This window comes from Vipera ursinii (assembly GCF_947247035.1).
Source record: "Vipera ursinii genome assembly, chromosome: 5".
In the NCBI taxonomy this organism is placed as follows: Eukaryota; Metazoa; Chordata; class Lepidosauria; order Squamata; family Viperidae; genus Vipera; species Vipera ursinii.
In genome coordinates this window covers 67163259-67185700 of record NC_139518.1, presented here as the reverse complement: position 1 = coordinate 67185700, position 22442 = coordinate 67163259, and the positions used below count along the sequence as shown (strand labels likewise).

The window sequence follows — 22442 nt, the reverse complement described above, 5'->3', positions numbered from 1 at the left end:
CCCTGTAAACCGCCCTGAGTCCTCAGGGAATAGGGCGGTATATAAATATAACTAAATAAATAAATAACTAAATAAATCACGCAGCAAAAAGATCTCAGATCAGGCCAACGGGGCTTCTTATCCCTGTCCACCACCGCCTCCGCGAGGGGGAAGTGGGACCGCGGCTCCCAAAGAGTTAATGTTCCCTGAGAACCAAACGGGTAAACAACTCAGGCGGGGACGGCACGAGAACAGCAGCGCGCATGAGGTAAAAAATTGGAACACGAAGTCCTCAGCGCACCTAAAGTTTAACCAGAGCCGAGGCGGGATTCAACGCCTTCGCCCAATCGAGAACGGCTACGCTACGCCCACCGACCAATCCCAGCCGCTTTGCCAGCCGCTTCGGCCAATCCGCTCCAAAGCAAGCAAGAAGCGGGCGGCGCTTCTTGGTTTAGAGATCCCCCGTAGCGTAGCCTGAGAGTCCCCTCAAACCAGGGGTCGGCAACCTCGGCTCTTTTATGACTCGTGGACTTCAACTCCCAGAATTCCTGAGCCAGCATAGCTGGCTCAGGAATTCTGGGAGTTGAAGTCCACGAGTCATAAAAGAGCCGAGGTTGCCGACCCCTGCCCCAAACCAAATGACTGGGCGTGGGGTCGCCACGGGCTCAACTGCTTTCTAGAGACCCCGGATCCTGATCGCGGCTCGATCGGGTAAGCCAAGTCGATCCGAGCAACTGCTGATCCCCGCGGCGGCCCAGGCGCTCGTCTCCTCCGCAGCCGCTTAAAGCGGGCTCCCGTTGGCTTCAGCGAAGCGGGGAGGGGGGGGGGCGTGCCGACGATCGGTTCCGGCAGCCAATCGGGGCGTTCTGTTCCTTTTTGACGTCACAATCCCTAGAACCTGCAGCGGCGACAACAATAACAAATCCCAGGCGGGGATCGTTCCCTGGAGCCGAGCGGCCGCGGCGGGGGAGCCTGACCGGAGCGAGCCGTGAAAAGAGCGCGTCCGGCGGTAGCGCTTGCAACTTACTGTCAGCGGAGTCGGAGAGGAGAGGAGCGACCAACCCGGCAAGCGACTCGGGAGGGATCCCGAAATAGAAGCGCCTCTTTCCCGACCGCGATGGCCTCGAGCGAGCCCTCGGGGCTGCAAGAAGAGAATCTGCAGGGTAAGAAGAGAACCTTCCCTCCCTTAAAACAAAGCAAACTGTACAAAAAAGAAAAACCAGAATAGAAAACTTGGGACTTTTTGAATAATGGGCCTCTAATAGAAGGGCCTCTTAAGTTAAGACTTTCCTGGCCTGATCAGAAACAGACTTCCTAGATCAGCGTTTCCCAACCTTAGGAACTTGAAGATGCGTGGACTTCAACTCCCAGAATTCCCCAGCCAGCTATGCTGGCTGGGGAATTCTGGGAGTTGAAGTCCACGCATCTTCAAGTTCCTAAGGTTGGGAAACACTGTCCTAGATCACCTTGTTTTGAAGCCCCCCCACCTCCCCCAGGCCTGTGACTGATTAATACAGGTAGTCCTCGACTTACAACAGTTCGTGGTTCAAAGTCACAACGGCGCTGACCAAAGCGACTTAATGGCCGTTTTTCACACTTACAACCTTTGAGGGCATCCCCACGATGGTGTGATCCAAATTCAGAGGCTTGGTAACTGGTTCAGACTTAACGACCGTTGCTGGGTCCCAAAGTCACGGGATCACGTTTTGACAAGCAAAGTCAATGGGGAAGCCGGTTTTTCACTTAACCGCTTGGTTACTGGCTTAACAACTGCAGTGATTCACTTAACAACTGGGGCAAGGAAGGTCGTAAAATGGGGCAAAACTCACTTAATAAATTTCCCACTTGGCAACGGAAATTTTGGGCTGGGTTGTGCTTGTAAGTCAAGGGCTACTTGTATTAATATTCCCTCTAGTAATTAAAATTCCCTGAGAATGTTTCTTGAGGGCAGAAGAAACAAAGGATGAGGAAATACCAAATGGTCTGGGGTTACCTTTGCGTTATTCAGGGTTTCCTCTGTTTCTTGGGACTATAAAACTCTAGATTTTTCTCTACTTCGGACTTTTTCTTGCATCGAGTTGGTTTTTACCTTGGCAGGCTCAGAACCAGCAAGGGAGGATGCCTTTAAAATAGCCTATGTTTATTGGAAAGGGAAGATCTGTGGTTGTAACACAGTAGCTGTGTTCTCTTGGCTGTGCCATAGTACCCCTTGCCTATGTGACTCAGCCGTTTACTAATAGCTTTTGTCTGTTGTAAATAATTGGCCTTGGAACTTATTGACACATCTGTGCTGGTTCAGAGCTGACATCATGGGATTTATAGCCCCATGTAGAAAAACCTGGAAGTAGATTGCAACACAAAGGGGCCTTTTCCCATTTTTAGATTATGTTTGTAATCAAACATTATTAGAGGTTATCTTCTCCTGTGGTTTGGTCACGTAATGTGCCGAAGGGAAAGTGAGCACAGAGTTATTGTTTTGATTTTTTCTTGTTATTGTTCTTGAAGTGTCAGTATTTTGTCCAAGATGAGAGAAGTTCAGTAAACATTTCCTTGACCTTTCCAAATATTTGATGTTGCTTACTTTCAGTTGACACAAATACTTCCTTGGGAATCCTTCTAATTGAATGAATTTGGTTGAAACTTTTGAATAGATAGGTATGATTTGTTGGTTGGTTCATATACTGTATATTTCACAGGAAGGATACCTCATCCCTATATATGCACTCTAGTCTAGATACTCTTCCTTCCCACTCCCCACTCCCCAAAAGAAATTTAAATTGTATCTTTGCTACTGGATAGTTAGGACCATAAAAGCAAATGTATATTCTCCAGAGAAAACTTAAATGGAGACTAAATTAATTATACATACAGAGTTTACATAAAATGTAAAATCTAGTACTTTTTGCACCACTTTGCATATTTTATATTTTGTGAAGGATGTAGTTTTACTTTTTAGCCTTGTTTTTTTCAGGGTACAGAATAGATAAGGCATGAATCTGGCTTTTAAGGATTATCTCTTTTTTAATGAATGCTCTTATACAAAGAGCATATGTTATCCTCTTTTCCAATTTCCTTATTCCATATTAACTGGATATACTTGGTTTCCATTCTCTTCTCTTGCAGTTTTTGTTAGCTAATTCCTCATAAGACTCCCAAAAATAGAAAAGCCATCAACTGTGGCTTTTCTCAAAAAGAAATTATGCCAGTGAAAAGCATTTGTTCGTTAATTTGCAGCCTGCCACATTCAGATCAAAGTTCTGGAGAGCTTTTATTTGCCTAAGACTTGTGAGCAAGAGCTACTATAGTTTTTTATAATGTCAGTTTAGCTTTGTGAGGGCATGTTTCACGAGGCTTTTGACTGTTTATTTTTCTGGTTGGTCTAGGGCAGGGGTAGGCAACCTCGGCTCTTTTATGACTCGTGGACTTCAACTCCCAGAATTCCTGAGTCAGCTATGCTGACTCAGGGATTCTGGGAGTTGAAGTCCACGAGTCATAAAAGAGCCGAGGTTGCCTACCCCTGGTCTAGGGAAGAATTTTTTTGGGGGGGGGGTTACATTCTGAAGCAATTAAATGGAATATGTTGGGGTGGATGCAATTTATATCTTAAGATCTGGTAACAAAGATGCTCCGTATTGCCTACTTCCTGTCAACAGATTGCCCCTTCTCCTTTTTTTCTGGCCGTTTGACTTCCTGTTTTCGCCTTCTGTCCCTCAGCATCCTGAGAATTATAATCCATAGAAGTAGGCTAACGAATAGAACGATAAAATACACAGTTGGGACAGAAAGCTGTCCATTAAAAAAAAATAAGGGAAGACAGATGTTTGGATATAGGAATGTTTTCTGGTAGTTCGGTTCTCTCCTGCCATTTCATTATAGTGCCGTGAAACCTATTTTCCAGCACGATTTCACTCCACTAACTTTAAAGTTAGCTTCTTCTCATTTAAATCGTGTGTGGATTCTGGTTGGTTATGTTTCCAGCAATTAAAGACTGGCCTGCTTCCTACAATCTTTACTGCTATAGTGGTATAGCCAATTGCTGCCCACACTGATAATAACAGTATGTTATTGTTACAAGTTTTTATCTGTGGACGGCATCGTGTCTTCTTTTAAAATGCATAAAAACTTTAAAAGAAGATTAAAAACTAGAGCGGTTGCATCTTGGAAAATAAGCTTGCTGTACATTAAAATGAGCCCCTGTTTATTCTGCAGGGTCATATAGTTTGGTCTTCTGATTAAGGCACCAGGCTAGAAACCAGGGGATTCTGAGTTCTAATCCCACATGAAAGCCAGCTGAGTGACCTTGGACCAGACGGTCACTCTCAAGCCAACTCGCCTCACAGGGTTTTTGTTGTGGGGAAAATAGAGGGAAAGAGCATTAGATATGTTCACCCCCTTCGAGTTATTTATAAAAGTAATCAAGCAGGTTAAAAAAAAACCTTTTTAAAAAGCCTTTTATATCATATAGCCATTAGATTGCTTGTATTGTAAATACAGAAGCACAGCTTTTGTCCTGAGCAACACAGCATGTCACAAGATAGAGACAAAATGCTTATGCACTGCTGGCGGGAGTGTGTGTGTGGGGGGGGAGAAACACCATAACACCATTGCCATTGCAACAGGGTTTTATTATTAACAGGCAATAAGCTGGGTATGCTTTGTACCTTCTAAAAACCCAAGCGAAGGAGACCGTGAAGTCAGACGTGAAGTAGAATGTCAACAAATGTTAAGTGCCGGATTTCCTAATAAATCCTTGTGTTTTTTTTTTCTTTCTAAATTTTTGCCAAGCAGGTTCCTGGGTAGAACTGCACTTTAGCAGCAATGGGAACGGTAACAGTGGCCAGCCAGCCGGCCAGGAACAAGTTCCTGCTTCAGTTTCTATTTATAATGGTGACATGGAGAAAATTCTTCTAGATGCCCAGCATGAGTCTGGAAGAAGTAGCTCGCGAGAGAGCTCACACTGCGACAGGTATTCTGACGTTAAGGCAGCGTAGGCTGCTTCCAATGCATTTCTTCTTCATTTCAGCTGAATGTGCAGGTAGTCCTGGACTAACAACCACCTGTTCTGTACCAGCCTGCTACCGGCCCTGCAGAAAAGGCAGGGACAACCCCTTTTACAAGTAGGCAAGAGGCTGGAATTACGCCTGCCAAATTTATTACCACAAAAACAAACGGAACAAGACAAACCAAGAAACAGGAGCTTTAAGAAACATGAACTATCCAGGCGGTTGCCTTCAGCAAACCAGCCCTCCCACACATTCCCCTTATATAGAGTTCAGGGCGTGGCTTCTCTGTGCCTCCTTCCGAGGAGCCCCATTGCCTTCCTCTGTTTACTCCTAATTGACTGCCTCCTGCGTCGGGCGTCCTTGAACAGGGCCAGCTGTGGGTCATCTTCATCCACGCTGTCAGGCTCACACAGCTGGGTCTCCGTGGTGACCAAGTGGGAGGGGCCTGGCTGAGGGCTCTCATCAGCAAGATCTTCAACCCCCTCAGCAAGGTCTTCAACACCCCCCTCCTCCTCTGAGTCGTCCGACCCAACTGCCGAACCCACAGGCTGACCCTGAATCACAACACCACCATTGAGCTATGATGCAGTTGCCCTGCATCTGAATTTTGGTCCTGTGAGGATGATCGTGCAATGATCGTGAGTGTGAAAAATGATCATAAGTCACTTTTTTTCATTGCTCCTTATAACTTTGAATGGTCGCTAAATGAACTGTTGTAAGTTGAGGACTACTTATACCTACAAAACAGCCTCCTGGCTGACTTTCAGATATTTCAACTCTGTTTTTACCAGCCATAGGCAATGCTTCTCCATGGGTGTTATCAAGGATAATGGGAGTTGTAGTCTAAAAAATGGAAAGGTACCAGGCTGGGGAAGGTGAATATATGGCCTGATGTTATACTTGGCCTCTTTAGATTCTTGAAAGCGGTGGAGCCTAATTTAAGCAAGGCTAACCTAAATTTTGTTTTGTCTTGTCTGGGTGAAAATGTCCTAAATAGTTATGTTGCAAGTCTCCTCAGGATGATGCAATTGTCCCCTGGCCTTGCATCCTCTGCACTTTCTCATGATTGGAGACAAGGTCATCTTGGTCTCATGGTGTGATCCATTTTTTTCCCCAGTTCAGCTTTTTATTTAAACAAAACTGGAATCATCTATTAAGTGAGACATTCCAAAGTTAACAAGAGGCATGGCTTGGGAGAACAAAGTGATCTTTCACAGTGAAACTAAGCAAATGCTAGATTAGGGCTGTATGCCACTTTGGGACCAGCTCCAGACCTGATTAACTTGGAGATGTTGTTGTTTTTTGAGAAAAAACTCTGGGGAAAGCTGCTTTGGGGGAAACCTGTGCTTTGAATTGTTGTACCTTGCAGGCCTTGTGAGTGGGCTATCTTTCCATTCATAGGAATTCTAGTCTTGCTCCATTTCCTGAGGTCCTACCATTTTTTACTCTCATCTGTTCCCCCATTAGGGAGGTTCAGCCTCATGTTCCTAGAACGCCTGTCTTCCTGTACAAATTGGTTGGAACTTATCTGCCTTCTCTCCAGTCCAGCCAATAGCAACATGCAACTATGGCCATAATTATTGGGGGAAATGCCAAGTTGCAAAACTGTCCTTCTGCTTCCATTTTGCCTTCACAACTGCTAGGGAAAGTTAACGATAACAGAAGAAGGATGATACAATGGTGAAGAAGCCTTTGGAGGTTTCCTGTGCTTTTCTTTACAGTCCATTTCCCTTGATAGAGCTCTCCATCATAGCAACTTTTCAAATTTATTTGGCAGTTACACAGAAATACATGTAGTTGGAAATGCCAACAGGATGGGCATCCTTGCAATTTTATTTCTGTTTTGTATGGAGAATGCTAGGGATTTTTTTTTTGTTACAGGCAGTTCTCGTTTAGCGACTACCTTGTACAACCACCATTCAATAAAGACGGTGATGAAACTTTGTGGCCAATCCTCACATTTATGATTTTTGCAGCTCTACAAAACAAAAGAAAATAGAAGTAAAATCATAAACACAGTCATGTTAGTGACTGGTTTTCACTTAATGATTGAATTGCTGGTACCAATTTTGGTTGCTGAATGAGAATTACCTGTACTCATCAGGAATGGGGATAGAGGGACCCTAACTGGGAGAATGGATATTGATGGACTATAATTCTTTATAATCTGTCATTGGTCACCAGAGGGAAAGAGATGGAGGCTGATTGGCTTATAATATTTTCATTGTTTTAGGATTCAGTAGAAGATGATTGCAATCCATTGCATGTTGTTTGGTGAATGATTGAAAGGTTAGAGCAGGCATGTCAAACTTGCAATGTCACGTGACGTCACGCAACGTATTGCAACTTTCCCCCCATTGCTGGCAATGGGGTGGGCGCGGTTTCGGCATGACGCATCCAGCCCGCGGGCCACAGTTTGACATGCCTGGGTTAGAGAGACTGGAGTTATGGCAGGATCCTCATTTAGGACTTAGAGAGAAAGGTGAAAGCTGGGAAGTAGCATTATACCATTGGCTAAAGGTGTAGTCTTTGAAGTATTTATCCATTGACTTTGTCCTGAACATAGCCAGCTACGTTTCCCTAGGCCAATGTTTTGGAATCTCAGCAACTTTAAGATGTATGAACTTTAAACATGGTGGCTGAGGAATTCTGGAATTTGAAGCCCACACATCTTAAAGTTGCTGAGGTTTAGAAACACTGCTCCAGGCTATTGGATTTTTTTTTTTAATCCCAGTTGATTGTGGTAAGAATACTGGTACTGTATTTCTTAATTATAGATTGCATTTCTTCCTTTCTCTGGAGTATCTAAATCCTGAAGACAGGGCCTGTCATTCATGAGTTATTTTGGGTGCCTTTTTGGTCACATAAAATGCTTTAAATTAATTAACAGAGGAAGCACAGATAAACAATTCTTTGCATTCCAAAGCGTGAGTAAAAGCATAGCTTATCACACAATCACTATATAGTGGTGATGTACCTGATCACTTATCTGCCATTGGACATGATACTTATCCGTGGTTAATTGAACTATGGTTTACTTAAGTTCATTGAGTGCAGTGGGATTGCTCAACACCTGGAACCATAAAGTAACCACAGGGATTGAATTTCCACATTGCATTAGGCTTAAAGGTGATTAGCTAGTTTGTGGTTCAGTGTGTTTTGCAAACACAGCTATGAAAAGATTGAGATATGCAGGATTAGAGAACTGGACCAGACTAAACTTAATAGAAGTGCCTCTTTATGTATATGTTTAATTTAATAATTTAATTTAATAATTTGATTTGTATCCCGCCCTTCTCCCGAAGGACTCAGGGCGGTGAACAGGGCAATACACAATAAAAATCGAATACAAAAATTAAAAAACCATTAAACATTATGCCCATAAAATCAATACATATTAAAGTTAAAACTAGTTATAAAAACCCAACCCCATCCCGTCAGACCAGGCCAGCTTGTTCGAAGAAAAATGTTTTTGAGATCGCGCCGAGATTGTAAATTAAAAGGCATTTCAAATCAAAACAGGATTATTTTGTAATGGGGCTGATAATTGTGAAGGGAAAGTTTAAGCCTTTTCTATGTAATTATTAGTGCTGATGACATTAGGAACTACCTGCTCTTTATTGACACTATGAGGAAGAATTAAATACCAATTTTTTTGTTTTTTTTTGCATTTTGGATGACTTTGTTTGTGAAGGAAATAAACAAGTACTAAACAGCTTGTGGCATTTTGCTCACACAGACTCCCTTAACATAGGTTAGACCCACTTAAAATTTTGGGGAGGAACTACTGCTTTTCCACAAAACCAGAATTGCTATCCATTTACCTTGGGAAGATGTCCCTTCTTTTTTAAAAAAAAATTCTGTCCTTTTTTAACCAAGGTGCTCCAGAATGCATAACATACGTTTTTCCTATTTCTTATCACAATAAAGAGGCAGGCTAGACTACAAGTTTGTAAGTAGCTTTGTGAACTTTATTGGGATTTGAAGTTAGCTTTCCATGGTCCTGATAAAACACGAATCAGTAAGTTGTTCTTGGTTGGTTATTCTCACGTTTTTTTCCTCCAAAGCCCACCACGTTCCCAGACACCTCAGGATGTTCACAGAACTTCAGAAGTGGAGAGTCGTGCCAGCGGAGAAAAGAATAGTTCTCAGGTAAAGTCTTTATCTGTTCATAAAGACACTCAAAGACTGAATTTTTGTGTGCGTGTATGGTGTTTTTCTTTAAGAGAATAAAATCCAATCTTCTCAGGAGATTGTATATTCTGCAGAGCCTCATTTATAGCTGGGAAATGTTCTTTGTAGTTTTTTTAGGAGACCCATTTCAGTTTTGGCACACAGTTTGGAAAATCACTGCATGAATGGCACAGTCATATTGGAAACTATCTAAACACTAATGCTACTTGAAGGAAAATGCAGCTGCTGGAGCTTTAATGTTCCAGGCATGTAACTCCGGCTCAGTAAAATTTTGTTTTTGATACTCTTGAACTTCTCTGCAGTCTTTCTGTTGCTATCAGAGATCCAGTTAGCTAGCATGTAGGAAGCCAATTTTTTTACTCTTTAACAAGGAATCTTACATGCTGGAAAAATTTTTCCATTTGTAGTTTCTCAGTTGTGATTAGTTTACCTTATTCAAACACCAGGGGATCTCTTTTGTCAAGATCCAGCCTCATCCAACCTCAGACTTCGCTGAGTTAGCTCGGCTTGATTTGGATATTATAAGCCAGTAGAGTATTGTTTGATTGTGAAACTTGGCTCCCAAATTCCTGATGAGTTAACATCAGATAGAAAATGTGAGCTCATTGATTCAAGGTGCTGGTAATGACCTATAAAGCCCTAAATGGCTTGGGTCCGGGATATCTGAGGGAAAACCTGCTGCCAGCATCAAGCTCCCTTCGTCCAGTGCGCTCCCACAGGGAGGGTCTTCTCAGGGTGCCGCCAGTTAAAGATTGCCGGCGGGTAACACCCAGGGGGAGGGCCTTCTCAGTGGATGCGCCTGCCCTCTGGAACCAGCTGCCCGTGGAGCTGAGGACTGCCCCCGACCTCCGTTCATTCCACCGGGACCTGAAGACCTGGCTCTTCGAGCTCTCTGGCCCAGGCTGAGAATTTTAATTTTAATTTTAATTGGGGGCTTTTACCTTTTCAGGGACTGTTGTAATTTTTTTAATCGTTTTTAACTTTTGTATTTCTTGTTTTAATTACCCTGTAAACCGCCCTGAGTCCTTCGGGAAAGGTTGGTATACAAATCTAATTAAATAAATAAAATAAATAAATTGTATGGATGAGGGACAGTGCGGAGGGATAGTACAAACAGCACACAGCCTCTCTCTGTGTGAAATGGGCAGGATAGATAGGTAGGTGGGTGGGTGGGTGGACGGACGGATGGGTGGATAGATGGATAGATGTACAGATGAATGGATAGACAGATGGATGGATAGATAGAAAGATGGATAGATAGACTGATGGATAGATGGTTGGATAGGCACTCTGTTATGTATTCACTACTTCTCAAGCCACATCTCTTTTGAGAGTGTGCTTCTTTAATTCCTCCTTCACTCAACCTGCGAACTTGGACTTGTATAACTACTATGAAACTCCAGGAAAAGCCCCAACACCTTTAACAAATGGTATAGCGTGTTTGCTTACCCTGGATCCAAAGTCCCCTTGTCCACTTCCATACCTCTATTCTGAGAATGGACTCGGGTCACTTGATTGTACCTATCTTTCTTTTAGTCTGAAGAAGATTTTCTGGAAAGAAGGAAAGAAGTTGAACGGCTTCTGAAGAAAAATTCAGATTGGATGTGGGACTGGTCGAGCAGACCTGAGAATATCCCCCCCAAGTTAGTGATCTTGATCATGAGTAATGCCAATTTGTTTATTTCCATTATTTTAAATATATAAATGTGATCACAGACAATTATGGATGAAATGTTTTTTGCCTTCTCGTAAACCAGGGAATTTCTCTTTAAACACCCTAAGCGCACAGCTACGCTCAGCATGAGAAACACGAGTGTGATGAAGAAGGGGGGCATATTTTCAGCAGAATTCTTGAAGATTTTCTTACCTTCTCTGCTGCTCTCCCATCTGCTGGCCATTGGATTAGGGTAAGGATTCATTTAGATCAGGGGTGCCAAACTCAATTTCATTGAGGGCCGCATCAGCATTGCAGTTGCCCTCAGGGGGCTGGGTGGATGTGGCCAGAGTGGGCGTGGCCTACTGGGTGGGCGTGGTTAGAGTGCGTATGGCCTACTGGGTAGGCGTGACCAGCTCTACATCGTTTGTATCAAGGGTGCCTATGGGGGCCTGGGCAGGAGTGGGACAGATCTGAGGGTCTCTGGCAGAAGGAGGGTCTCTGGGCCAGGGCCAAGGCAGTGGGGGCCGTTCCCTCACTGTTTTCAGGATGGCTTCAGGATGGCATGAAACCACTTCGCGGGCCGGATCTGGCCCCCGGGCCTTGTATTTGACGTGTCTGATTTAGATCATCTACTCTGACAGCCAGAAATCTAATGGGTTACATCAACAAGGTCTTCTTGACTCCTAATAATACTATCAGAGAGAGGGGGAGACCGCTGCTCACTAGTACAACACATTCCTTAGATGCAAAAGGTGTCGTGTTCGCTCCCTGACCACTCCAGGTAGGATTGGAAAAAAACCCTGCTCACGATCTTGGAAAGCTTGAGGCTGGGTTCACATATGTTAAGAGGTAGTTTGGGAGCTCGGTCCCTAACATTTCGTAATTTACAGAGAGCACCGAAAGAGAGGAATCCAGTTTAGGCCATTGGTGGTCGTCCAGATGTTGCTGAAATGCAACTTCAAGCATCCACAGGAAGCCAAGTTAATGATGGAAGGCTGCTGGGAATTGTGCTCGGTATCTGAATGGCATCAGGTGCCTGCTTCTGAGAAGACCACATATTGGTCTTATAATTTTGTAGCATATGGACTTCTGGTTTATTTTTATTTTTTATTTTTAATAAAAACACCCTGCTTTTATAAATGTTAATGTTCAGAAAATATTTAGCTGGCAGGTTATCTGTACCCTAGTTTGCCTATGTCAGGGGTAGGCAATCTTGGCTCTTTTATGACTCGTGGACTTCAACTCCCAGAATTCCTGAGCCAGGAATTCTGGGAGTTGAAGTCCACGAGTCATAAAAGAGCCAAGGTTGCCTACCCCTGACCTATGTAGTCCATATGTACACATAGTCCAAAAAACTAACTACATTATGGCTTCAAGTATGGTGAGAATCCACTCGGAGTCTTCCTAGTGACTCCTCTCGGATATCAATAACATTTTCTGAATTGTACAACCTCACAATTATGCCTGCTGCTGTTTATAAGACCAATCATTGGGTTTCCCCCCCCTCGTGTTATACACTGTTGGAGTTTTGCAAACAGGTCAAAAGTGGTTATCACTCATAAATTCGGACGTTTATGAAACAATCTAATTCCTTTGTTCATAATTAAACTACAGGTTTATGGAATGAGGATAGAAGTGAATGTGAAATCAGTGGAAAACATGTTTCAGGACAGGTACAACTATGATTGAATTTGGAATTGTAGTTGTAAGTCCTGCTGGTCACTAAGTGGGTCACCATGTGACCATGCCCAATTTTATGATTTTTTGTTGTTGTTGTGATTGTTCAACAAACATCACAGCTGCTAACAAATGCAATGGTGGTTAAGCAAATGTGGCAGTCGGTAAGCAAAGCCATTGTAGCCAAGGGATTTTTTTTTGCTGAGAACCGAAAGACATGGTGGTTTCTGGCAAAAACCATAAATTGCAGTGATGTGACCACGAGGCACTACAGATAGCTGTAAATGCAGGCATAGTGCCAAGCATCCAAATGCGATCTGTGACTACAGGGGGAGGCAGCCATCAGTACTTGGAAACCGAGTCATATAGTGTATACCTTTGGGGGCAGCTCTGTTGTATTTCTGAATAATCACTAAGTGATTGATCATATATATGTGTGTGTGTGTGTGTGTGTGAAATTTTTTTTTTTGGCTTGCTAACAAAGAATAAAGGGAGACCGATATGATCATTTCAAACTTATTTGTTCTCATCAGTCAGCCATACCCTTCTGAGATACGAACCTGGGCCGACTGCGTCTTAAGCAGTTGTTTTAACCCCTAGGCCACAGGCCTGAAACAGGAAATAAGATTTGTCCCGTGTCTGGGACTAAGCAAGTGTATTCTGAATGCTTAACAAACAATATATATATATATATCACCTGGACTGCTATGAATTTTTGTATTATGCTTCTAGTATACGTGAAGAAAGATTTTGAAAAATTACATTTGAAAATAAAATCTGGAATCGGGGGATGCTGCCTGGACAATTCTAAGAGTTGAAGTCCACACGTCTTAAAGCTACCAAAGTTGAAAAACACGGGTCTAGTCCATCTTTGAGTGACTTGTCTCTATAACTGTACCAATTCAGACTTGTATCCTGGAGAAAAGAGGTGAGGTTGAAAATGCAGCTCCAGCTCCAAATGCAGCCGAATTCTTACTGGTTGTTTTTGTGTTTCAGGATTTATATTGGGAAACGGTTGACAATCACAGCTTCCAGCAGCTCCTTGTAAAAAAGAAACGAATTTGTCTCTTTTGCAAATCATGACAAAATTCATCCAGACATATAAAGTGGTGAACAGAAGAAACTTCCAAATCTATAATCATAATGTGGCGATATATGTTTTATTGTGTAAAGGGCTCTTGCAAAAGGAAAGGAAGAAAACCCAACTAGCCAACTGCTTCTCTATGTAAATTCCTATTTGCACGATTTAATATAGTGTAGCTTAGATCAGGAGTGGGGAACCAGAACTACAACTTCCAGCAAGCTCCAACTTTGGGCCAGTAGCAAAGGATCTTGGGAAATGTTGTTCAGCATGTGCAATGGCCCACATTTCATTATCCCTGCTTGAAGATTTTTCTTTGTTGCTATTGCAAGAATGAGCACTGTAGCGGAAAAAAAATTGACTGTGAACATCTGGGAAGGAATTAATATACAATTTGTTTTTATGTCGTAGTGAAAAGACTCGTAATGATTAGTTGTGAAAAAGACACAACTGTAATTTCAAAAAAAGAAAGCCGTGGTCAACAAAAGCCAAATGGCTTTACAGTTTTGCTACTTGACATGAAATGAATTAGTGATATGATTTGAAATGTAAACATGAATCAGTGTTCAGCGTCTTGGTATGTGTAAGTCTTAATATGGAATCTTTTCTTTCTGTTTCCAATGAAAGTTTGTGTGCAGCTGTTGGGACAATGATTTAGTAATAAATAATATGATTTTTCTCAAAGTCAGCCAAAATTTGTGTGGTCAGAAAACTTTTAAGAAGGAAAGCCCTGAGGAATTTCTTCCAAGAAGTTCATTGTGGGAAAATAACATTAGCCATTCCCTTTTCCCCTCTTGGCTGATAAACAGAAACCTCTAATTTCTGATTTGCGAGGCACTGCTTTATGTCCTAAATCATCAACGAGTCATAGTGGGGTAGCTGGATCTGCCTTTTTAATTACAAATGCTGCAGCTGTTAGCCACTGGTCTGGTCTCTGTGAAATACATAGGAATTTACTCGTGGTGAATGATGGCAGTTACAGAAGAAATATCCATTTGTCAGGTGGTGCTTTGCTGTCTACCTTTTCCATGTTCGTTTGCTTCTTTCTTCCTACTGTAGATGCAAAAGGAGCTGGAAATGAGACTATGGCTTTCCCTCTCCTGCACATTGCTGTTTTTATTCTAGATATGCAAATAGGCCAGATCATTGCTATGTAGAACGGAAACACAATGAGCATAATGACAAGGCACAGTTGTGATGTTATCCACACGTTCTTTCCACGCTGACCCACAGTATTTGGCAGAAGGAAGGTTTGTTCCTTGTCTGCAACATGTCATGAGTTCCGCGTTCTATTCTCAAGGAGGGTTTGCAGAATATGAGTGGTGGTGTGGGCCATTCAGGCTTCCCCACACCTTGCGGGCTACAAAGGTTGGGGACTAAATATACAGGGCTGGTGCTAGATTCTCAACATGTTTCAATAACCCCTAAAAGAAAATGATATTTTAAGAGAGGATATCCTTATGCTGAAAGCTATGAGCACAGGCCACAATTAAAGCTGCCAGCTCAGCACTGAGCTGACACTGTTGTAAGGCAGGGGTGTCAAACTGCTGGCTCGCGGGCCAGATGCGTCATGCCGAAACTGCGCCCACCCCATTGCCAGCAATGGAAAAAAAGTTGCGATACGTCGCAACGCGTCATGTGACGTTGCGAGTTTGACACCCCCTGTTTTAAGGCCTCATGATATATATTAGCTGCCTGGCATCGAATCTAGTAAGACTTGAGATTTACTTGTAAGTAAACAAAAACAATGCATTGTAGCCTCTGTTATTTTTGTATAAAGGTCTTACTGTTCATCAGTTACAATAAAGGATGAGAATTTGTTTAGGATTTAACATGTGTAAACCAGACAGTACAACTTGTTCAATTAAGTTTCATGTAAAAAAAAAAAAGCCTTAGCTTTATGTGTGAAGGCAGCCTCTGGGTTACAGCGTGCATAGCTTTGCAAAAAGGCTGGCTTGATTATGTATTTCCATAGCTATGCTCTCCGGAGGGCTTAATTTAAACCTTCTTGTGGCAAAGTGTGGGAAGGGGTAGAGTATCAGTTAAAATGTCAAGATGCAGTTGCACCCATGAAAATAAAGTCCCAACCCTTTTACATGCACTAGGTTAAGAAAGTGGGATTTCAATCATGCGGTGTCAGCTTCTGTATTTTTTTTTTTTGAGTCCTTGAATATTCTGCTAAAGGACCTTCTAATTAAAGTTTGTTTTGCTCTTCTGAGGCGAAGGGGCGCAGGATGCCCGGAAGGGGCATGATTTCATGAAAGGTTCAAATATTTCATGGAATCCTGCTAACACCACCTGCTTACAGCACTAGAAGTGTAATTGGATACGTTTATTTCATATAACCGGACCTGAACTACTGTGGTTTGGGAAGAGTAGCTTAGGATCACCTGGTATACCTATGCTGCGTTTTTATAGTATGTATAATTTTTTTTCTTATACTAATTTTGATTTTATTTGGCACGTGACTTATTTTATGCTCGAGTTAGAACTGGAATTAATAATTGATACTGTGCCCTTCAGATCATCCTATTGAAATATTTCTTGACTTTGGCAAATGTGTGCGCTACAATTTCCAGAATGCCCCAGCCAGCATCAGCATGGCTGGCTGGAGCATTCTGAGAAATGAAGTCCGCGTATCTTTCACAAGCTTGCATCATTTGGAGTAATGCTGTTTGATCAACTAACTTGGCTTTATTTCACTGTTAATATAGTTGATATATATTTATACAGGTGGAGGCACCACAGGTATTATAAGGTTTGTCTTGAACAGATTTATTTACTTCAATGGAAAAAAAGACACATAGGCTTAAATAGATAGTAGCTGTGTAGATGGGTTGACTTAATGGGTTCAGAGACCAGTTGGTTTCCCCCCCTCCCCCAGACATAATAGAGACCATTATCTTGGCCATTGCAAATTAAACATACCATCATCTGAATAGGGAAACTTGTTACTTTCAATTTTCATTGCCAAAAAAGCCAACACAGTGCTAGGCTGCATTAACAGAGGGATAGAATCAAGATCAAGTGAAGTAGTAATACCACTTTACAATGCTTTGGTAAGGCCACACCTGGAATACTGCATCCAGTTTTGGTCACCACAATGTAAAAAATATGTCAAGACTCTAGAAAGAGTACAGAGAAGAGCAACAAAGATGATTAGGGGGCTGGAGGCTAAGACATATAGGGAACGGTTGCTGGAATTGGGTATGTGTAGTTTAACGAAGAGAAGGGTGAGGGGTGACATGATAGCAGTGTTCCAATATCTCAGGGGCTGCCACAAAGAAGAGGGAGTCAAGCTATTCTCCAAAGCACCTGAAGGCAGGACAAGAAGCAATAGATGGAAACTAGTCAAGAAGAGAAGCAACCTAGAAGTAAGGAGAAACTTCCTGACGGAACAATTAACCAGTGGAACAACCTGCCTCCAGAGGTGGTGAATGCTCCAACACTGGAGGTTTTTAAGAAGAGACTGGACAGCCATTTGCCTGAAATGGTATAGGGTTTCCTGCCTGGGCAGGGGGCTGGACTAGATGACCTCCAAGGTCCCTTCCAACTTATTTTTATTATTACTTCTGAAATGGGGATTTTTCTTGATCTAGTAAGCTAGCCAAGTATTCAAAACTTGCTTGTTTTTCAATTAGCTACTGTTTGATCACATTTGTACTGCCGATTTCACCTTTTTAAAAAATGAATCACAAGTGTGTACAGTACTTGTATGACAATGTCACTACTGGCTATCATGTCAGATAAATGGTGAGAGTATAAAATGGTTATTTTCCAGCTTTTTATCAAATCAGTAAGCTGTGAAATAGTGTGTCAAATGTCCATGTGTTTGCTGCTAATGTGCTAAAGCAATAAAGGGAGTGAGTAAACTTGTATGTTGCTTTTTAATTCCATAGTGCAGTAGTGTATGATAAACCCAAATAAATGTTATTCTGGGGTTATTTTCAAATGCCCTCTTTGGAAATTTGAAGTGAGATGTGCCCCCTTAGAAAATAAAGGGCTGAAGCATAAGCAAACAAATATAGCCACTTAGAATTTTTAGTTTTTTAATGAACTCATGATTGCCTGACAAGAGCCTGCCCAGTGTCAAAATAGTCAACAGTTAACTGTAGCCAGTAATAAAACCCTCCAAAGCACGGGTGTCAAACCTGCGACATCACGTATCGTGACTTCCCCCCCCCATTGCTGGCAATGGGGTGGGCGTGTTTTTGGTGTGATGCAATCCAGCCCATGGGCCGGCAGTTTGATAACCTGCTCTACAGAAACAGATGCTTTTTGCATCTCTCACCAGATTTTCTAGTAAGCTGAGTACACATCTGAAGTCCCAAATTTTCACTCTTAACATCTATAGCCTGATAGTTTTATTTGTATTTATTTATTAAATTTATATACCACTTATCTCATTGAAAAGGCAATTCTGGGGTTGATGATAAAGGTAAAGGTTCCCCCGCACATGCATGCTAGTCGTTTCCGACTCTAGGGGGCGGTGCTCATCTCCGTTTCAAAGTCGAAGAGCCAGTGCTTGTCCGAGGACGTCTCCGTGGTCATGTGGCCGGCATGACTAGACACCAAAGGCGCACGGAACGCTGTTACCTTCCCACTGCAGTGGTCCCTATTTTTCTACTTGCATTTTTACGTGCTTTCGAACTGCTAGGTTGGCAGAAGCTGGGAGGAGTAACAGGCGCTCACTCTGCTACACGGCACTCGGAATTCGACCCGCCAAACTGCCGACCTTCCGATCGACAAGCTCAGCGTCCTAACCCACTGAGCATGGTATTTTGCTTTATAGAGCATCCAATTCCTTATTTAATTTTTGGGAACAAATTGAAACTTACAACGAGGTGAAGCAATCATGAAGCAGGGCTCTCCCTAGGCTATGAATACTCATGAGCAAAAACTGTGCCATAAATAATGAAGAGGCAGATAGTTAAAATTAAACTAATCAGACATGCAAGTCAGCAAAACCTGCTCAGTTTTATGCACAATGTGAAAAAAGACCTTTAAGAAAATGGGGATTGTTGTAATACAATAATAAATGCTTAATTTTCATCCATTAACTCCTTAAATACTGATTATCTATAGAAGAAATTGATGGAGCCAGATTGAAAAATATTAACATCTCTGAATTTTTGATTTGCTAATTTATAATATAGGAAACAAACAAAGTCAACCTTGTAAATGAATGATCTTTGGTAGAATGGAATACATTTCAGATGCATTAATCAGTTAAACATGTAAACTTGTTAAAAATGATTTAAAATCAAAAGAACAAGAGGAAAAAGTAGACCCTTTGTATTTCCATGCAATACAAATGACAACCAGATCTAGTAAGAATTAAATTAACTTATTCTTGACTGCTACCTGCTATCCACTAGCACAATACTGCACAATGAATATTAAATATATTTCAAAGGCATTTAATGCAAATTTAGAAACAAAAAAAAACATTGAAAAAGTTTAAAAGTACACAGTATAAATTCAGGTAAACATTTAAAATTTATTAAACTTTTTGATCAAAATAATAGAACAATTATATACAAACCCATTGTATTTGCTTTGCAGGAAGGCAGGGAGGGAACAAAGTCAAATCTAATAGTTAAATGACCTATTGGTTCCACATTTCAAGATTTGCAAATAGTGTCACAACTGATCTACAATATACGATTTTTATTTTTAGATCCACCAAATTGGCGTTAGATTCTGAGGACGAGTGGCACTCCATGAACATTGACAGGATAGGATCAGAGACACATTCCTCTTGCATACTCATACTTTCAATAATCATATTAAACCTTCATTTAATTTAGAGCATGAACAAATCACCCTATCTTTTCTTCAGGAAGCTTAAAGGGCCTGAATTTTAAGGGGGATTCCACAGGCACTTTCAGCAGTAAGTATACAGAAAGTGGAAGATACTTTTATCAAAACTGTGCCCATTGCTATTTCTGTTTTAGGTTTACTCCCAGAGATGTTTTACAGTGAAATACCAGGAGTTATTCCCACTTCTAAGAAAAATATATAAAAGTGATGTATTTTTCTTTGCCCCCATTTCTAGTGGAAACTTAGCATTCTATCATTACATTTCCACATCAGCCTTAAGACAACCAGGTCCCCTGGTGTCACAAGCCCATATTAAGAGTTGAAATATATCTACGGTAAATGTGCTCCTGTTTGGCATAATTACTTTTAATAACATACAAGGTTGAGCTTCAGGGGCAATATGCTTGCATCTGCTTATGCCTAGTTTAGTATTTAAAAAAATATCTTCTTGAAAACAAAGAACTAAGGATAAAAAATGTAATGCACATTAATGTATGCACATCAACATTAATTGTAAATCATATTTACTATTAACCAAAACAATGATTCTTGAAAGTTCTGATGTACATGGCCCATTGTGTTTAAGGCTGCATGTAAGTAAACGGGCTGTTTTTTTTACATCACCTTTTGTGCATACCGTATATCTTCTTTTAAACATAGAAAAACAATACAAACTAGGGTAAATAGAGACAACGGGATACAAATTTCAATTCAAGAGTTTGAAGCAGTAGGACAACATCCAACACTGCTCATTTTGTATAATAAATACTTTTTGGGGACAAACTATTTTCAAATCTTTCCATCAGGTATCTTGCACAATCTCAATACATGCAATAAAAAAGACTGAATACATACTTTCAGATTTAAAAACACTTTTTCTTATAGTTTGTTATTTTTATTAAGTGGTTTACACCAGAAGGTGCGGTTATACAGTTGGTGAGTAAATATACATGAAAAACCTGTCTACACACCCAACTCTAGACTTGCCTATATGCTCAAAGGTAGAAACACCTAAAGCTTAGATGAAGGCCAGAGAAAGAATGTTTACAGGCATAAAGCACAAATATATGTTCTGAAAGGCCCAAATATTACAGCAGATAAAGAGCATGTGAGATAAAAATTACATTTTTATGACAATTTTGTTTCTTGGGTGTTAAGATTTTTGGTCTATCAACTGGAAAGGAAGGCTCAGACTTAAATAAATACATTTTGTTTAATATTGACTTTTATTAAGTATTGTCCATCAATTCTGCTTCCAGTGGGCTTTCCTTGTTTACAAAAATCAATTCCATGTTCCCCCCTCACTGAAGGCAGAAATACACCACGAACTCAAGTCCAGGCCAGTTTCTCTCCTTTGCCTATAAAGGGGAAATAAGTGCATCCATGTTCTTTACTGGAAGGACAAGGCCATCTCTGACAGATAAACAACAGAGCTTAACTATTCAAGACGACAACTCTGTCCTCAAATAAGCCGTCTTTAATTAATTTTGTCTTGGAATATATACAAGTTATTGGTTGCAGCTACAGCAATGATGTTCTCCACAGGGTGCCACGCTGTATGGAGGATCTTCTTATTGAAGTCTAGACTGTCAACACTTATTTCATCTTTCTTTCTTTTGCCACCTGTACACACTTTCCGGGGTTTTAAGATGGCTCGAGGTTTGCTACTTTCTCTGGATGCCTCTAATGTAATATCTCGCCGTGTGTTCCGATCAAACATCCTAAAGAAGTTGTTATAGGAGCCAGTCATAATGGCACTGCATGAAAGAAAGAACAATGGTTTTATTCATTCGTTTCATCTGGATGAAAATAATTGCTATAAATGTCCACCTAAATAATCACCCAATTTCCCTCTCTTTGCTGTTCACTAGTCAGCAATAACAGAGCTACAGGACTGACACTTACTTTATCCATTTTTTAAATAGGAACTTAATTTTAAAAAAATATACATACATAATTAAATGAACTCTAAATTGTTAAAGCAATTACAAAGGAGAATTGCAAAAAAATACAAACTAAGAGAAAAATAATATAGCTACCTTTTATTTCATACTTATCAATAGCCACTAATTTGCTAATGAATACACTATATTATGATCAGTAAAATTTTTATTACAGAATATCACAAAATCCTGGTGTGACAAGGAAATGTCGGCTGGTGGCCCCCAGGGGGAGGGCATTCTCAGTGGGTGCGCCAGCCCTCTGGAACAGCTTGCCAACCGAAATCCGGATGGCCCCCGACCTCCGCACCTTCCGGCGAGAATTAAAAACTTACCTGTTCCAGCAGTCCGGCCTGGCCTGATAGCTCTTATTGGGGTCCCAGTTTGTATTTTACTAGTGTTTGTTTTTCATTACGGTTCATTCTGTATGCCTATCTTATTCTGTACACCGCCCTGAGTCCCTCGGGAGAAGGGCGGTTTATAAAAACAAATAAATAAATAAATAAATAATAAATAAATAAAATGTGCCAGACTATTATAATGGATTGTACTTTTTTGGCTCAATTATTCAGCTAAACATTATTCCACCTGTTCTAGAAGTAGATTGTTAACTCAAAGATCAGACTTGTAGTTTGGTGTTATTCACTGATCGTTTGTGTCACCAAAGCTGATTTCTGTAGTTTAAATATATACTATCAACATAGCTAATTATGCAAATTACAACTTCTTCGAGCATTTTATGGATACAGATGTCAGGATTGGAAAAATTACCAACGTTTAACGGTGTCTTGAGATAGAATAAGATGAGGTTAGCCTTTCCCATGCCCGGCAAAATGCAGTTTTGGCGAGCAGCACCTTTCCCCTTATGGCAGGGGTAGGCAACCTTGGCTCTTTTATGACTCGTGGACTTCAACTCCCAGAATTCCTGAGCCAGCATGGCTCAGCTTGGAAACCTCTCCCCTTTCCCCTCAGCATGGCTGGCTCAGGAATTCTGGGAGTTGAAGTCCACGAGTCATAAAAGAGCCAAGGTTGCCTACCCCTGCCCTATGGCCATAACTGTAGAATGCCACTTCCAGAGAGATCTAATG

The 22442-nt window shown here is 41.3% G+C and overlaps 2 protein-coding genes across 13 annotated transcripts in view; one reads left to right on the top strand and one right to left on the bottom strand.

Annotated features, from left to right (window-relative positions):
• The first annotated feature begins 648 nt into the window (after positions 1-648).
• Positions 649-17467, top strand: BNIP3 (BCL2 interacting protein 3). 9 transcript variants are annotated; one of them, XR_014492627.1, is made up of 9 exons: positions 649-690; positions 875-1142; positions 4768-4945; positions 9050-9134; positions 10713-10819; positions 10934-11083; positions 11475-11614; positions 13243-13438; positions 13507-17467. XR_014492627.1 is itself a non-coding variant. In XM_083363528.1 (7 exons), exons 2-7 carry the CDS (start codon positions 1097-1099, stop codon positions 13556-13558), a joined length of 618 nt encoding a protein of 205 aa, XP_083219654.1. In that variant the 5' UTR covers positions 649-690; positions 875-1096; the 3' UTR covers positions 13559-17467. The 9 variants fall into 9 exon arrangements, 4 of the variants coding, with proteins under 4 accessions (XP_083219654.1, XP_083219655.1, XP_083219653.1 ...); XR_014492626.1 differs by lacking the exon at positions 11475-11614; XR_014492628.1 differs by having other exon boundaries at positions 13243-17467.
• A 1604-nt stretch (positions 17468-19071) lies between these two features.
• PPP2R2D (protein phosphatase 2 regulatory subunit Bdelta) overlaps positions 19072-22442 on the bottom strand; it is a 47532-nt gene continuing 44161 nt past the window's right edge. For all 4 annotated transcript variants that reach the window (XM_083364765.1, XM_083364762.1, XM_083364763.1 and 1 more), the window contains one exon: positions 19072-21171. In XM_083364765.1, the coding sequence (XP_083220891.1) occupies positions 20892-21171 (280 nt within the window). In that variant the 3' untranslated portion in view covers positions 19072-20891. The remainder of the gene's footprint in view (positions 21172-22442) is intronic.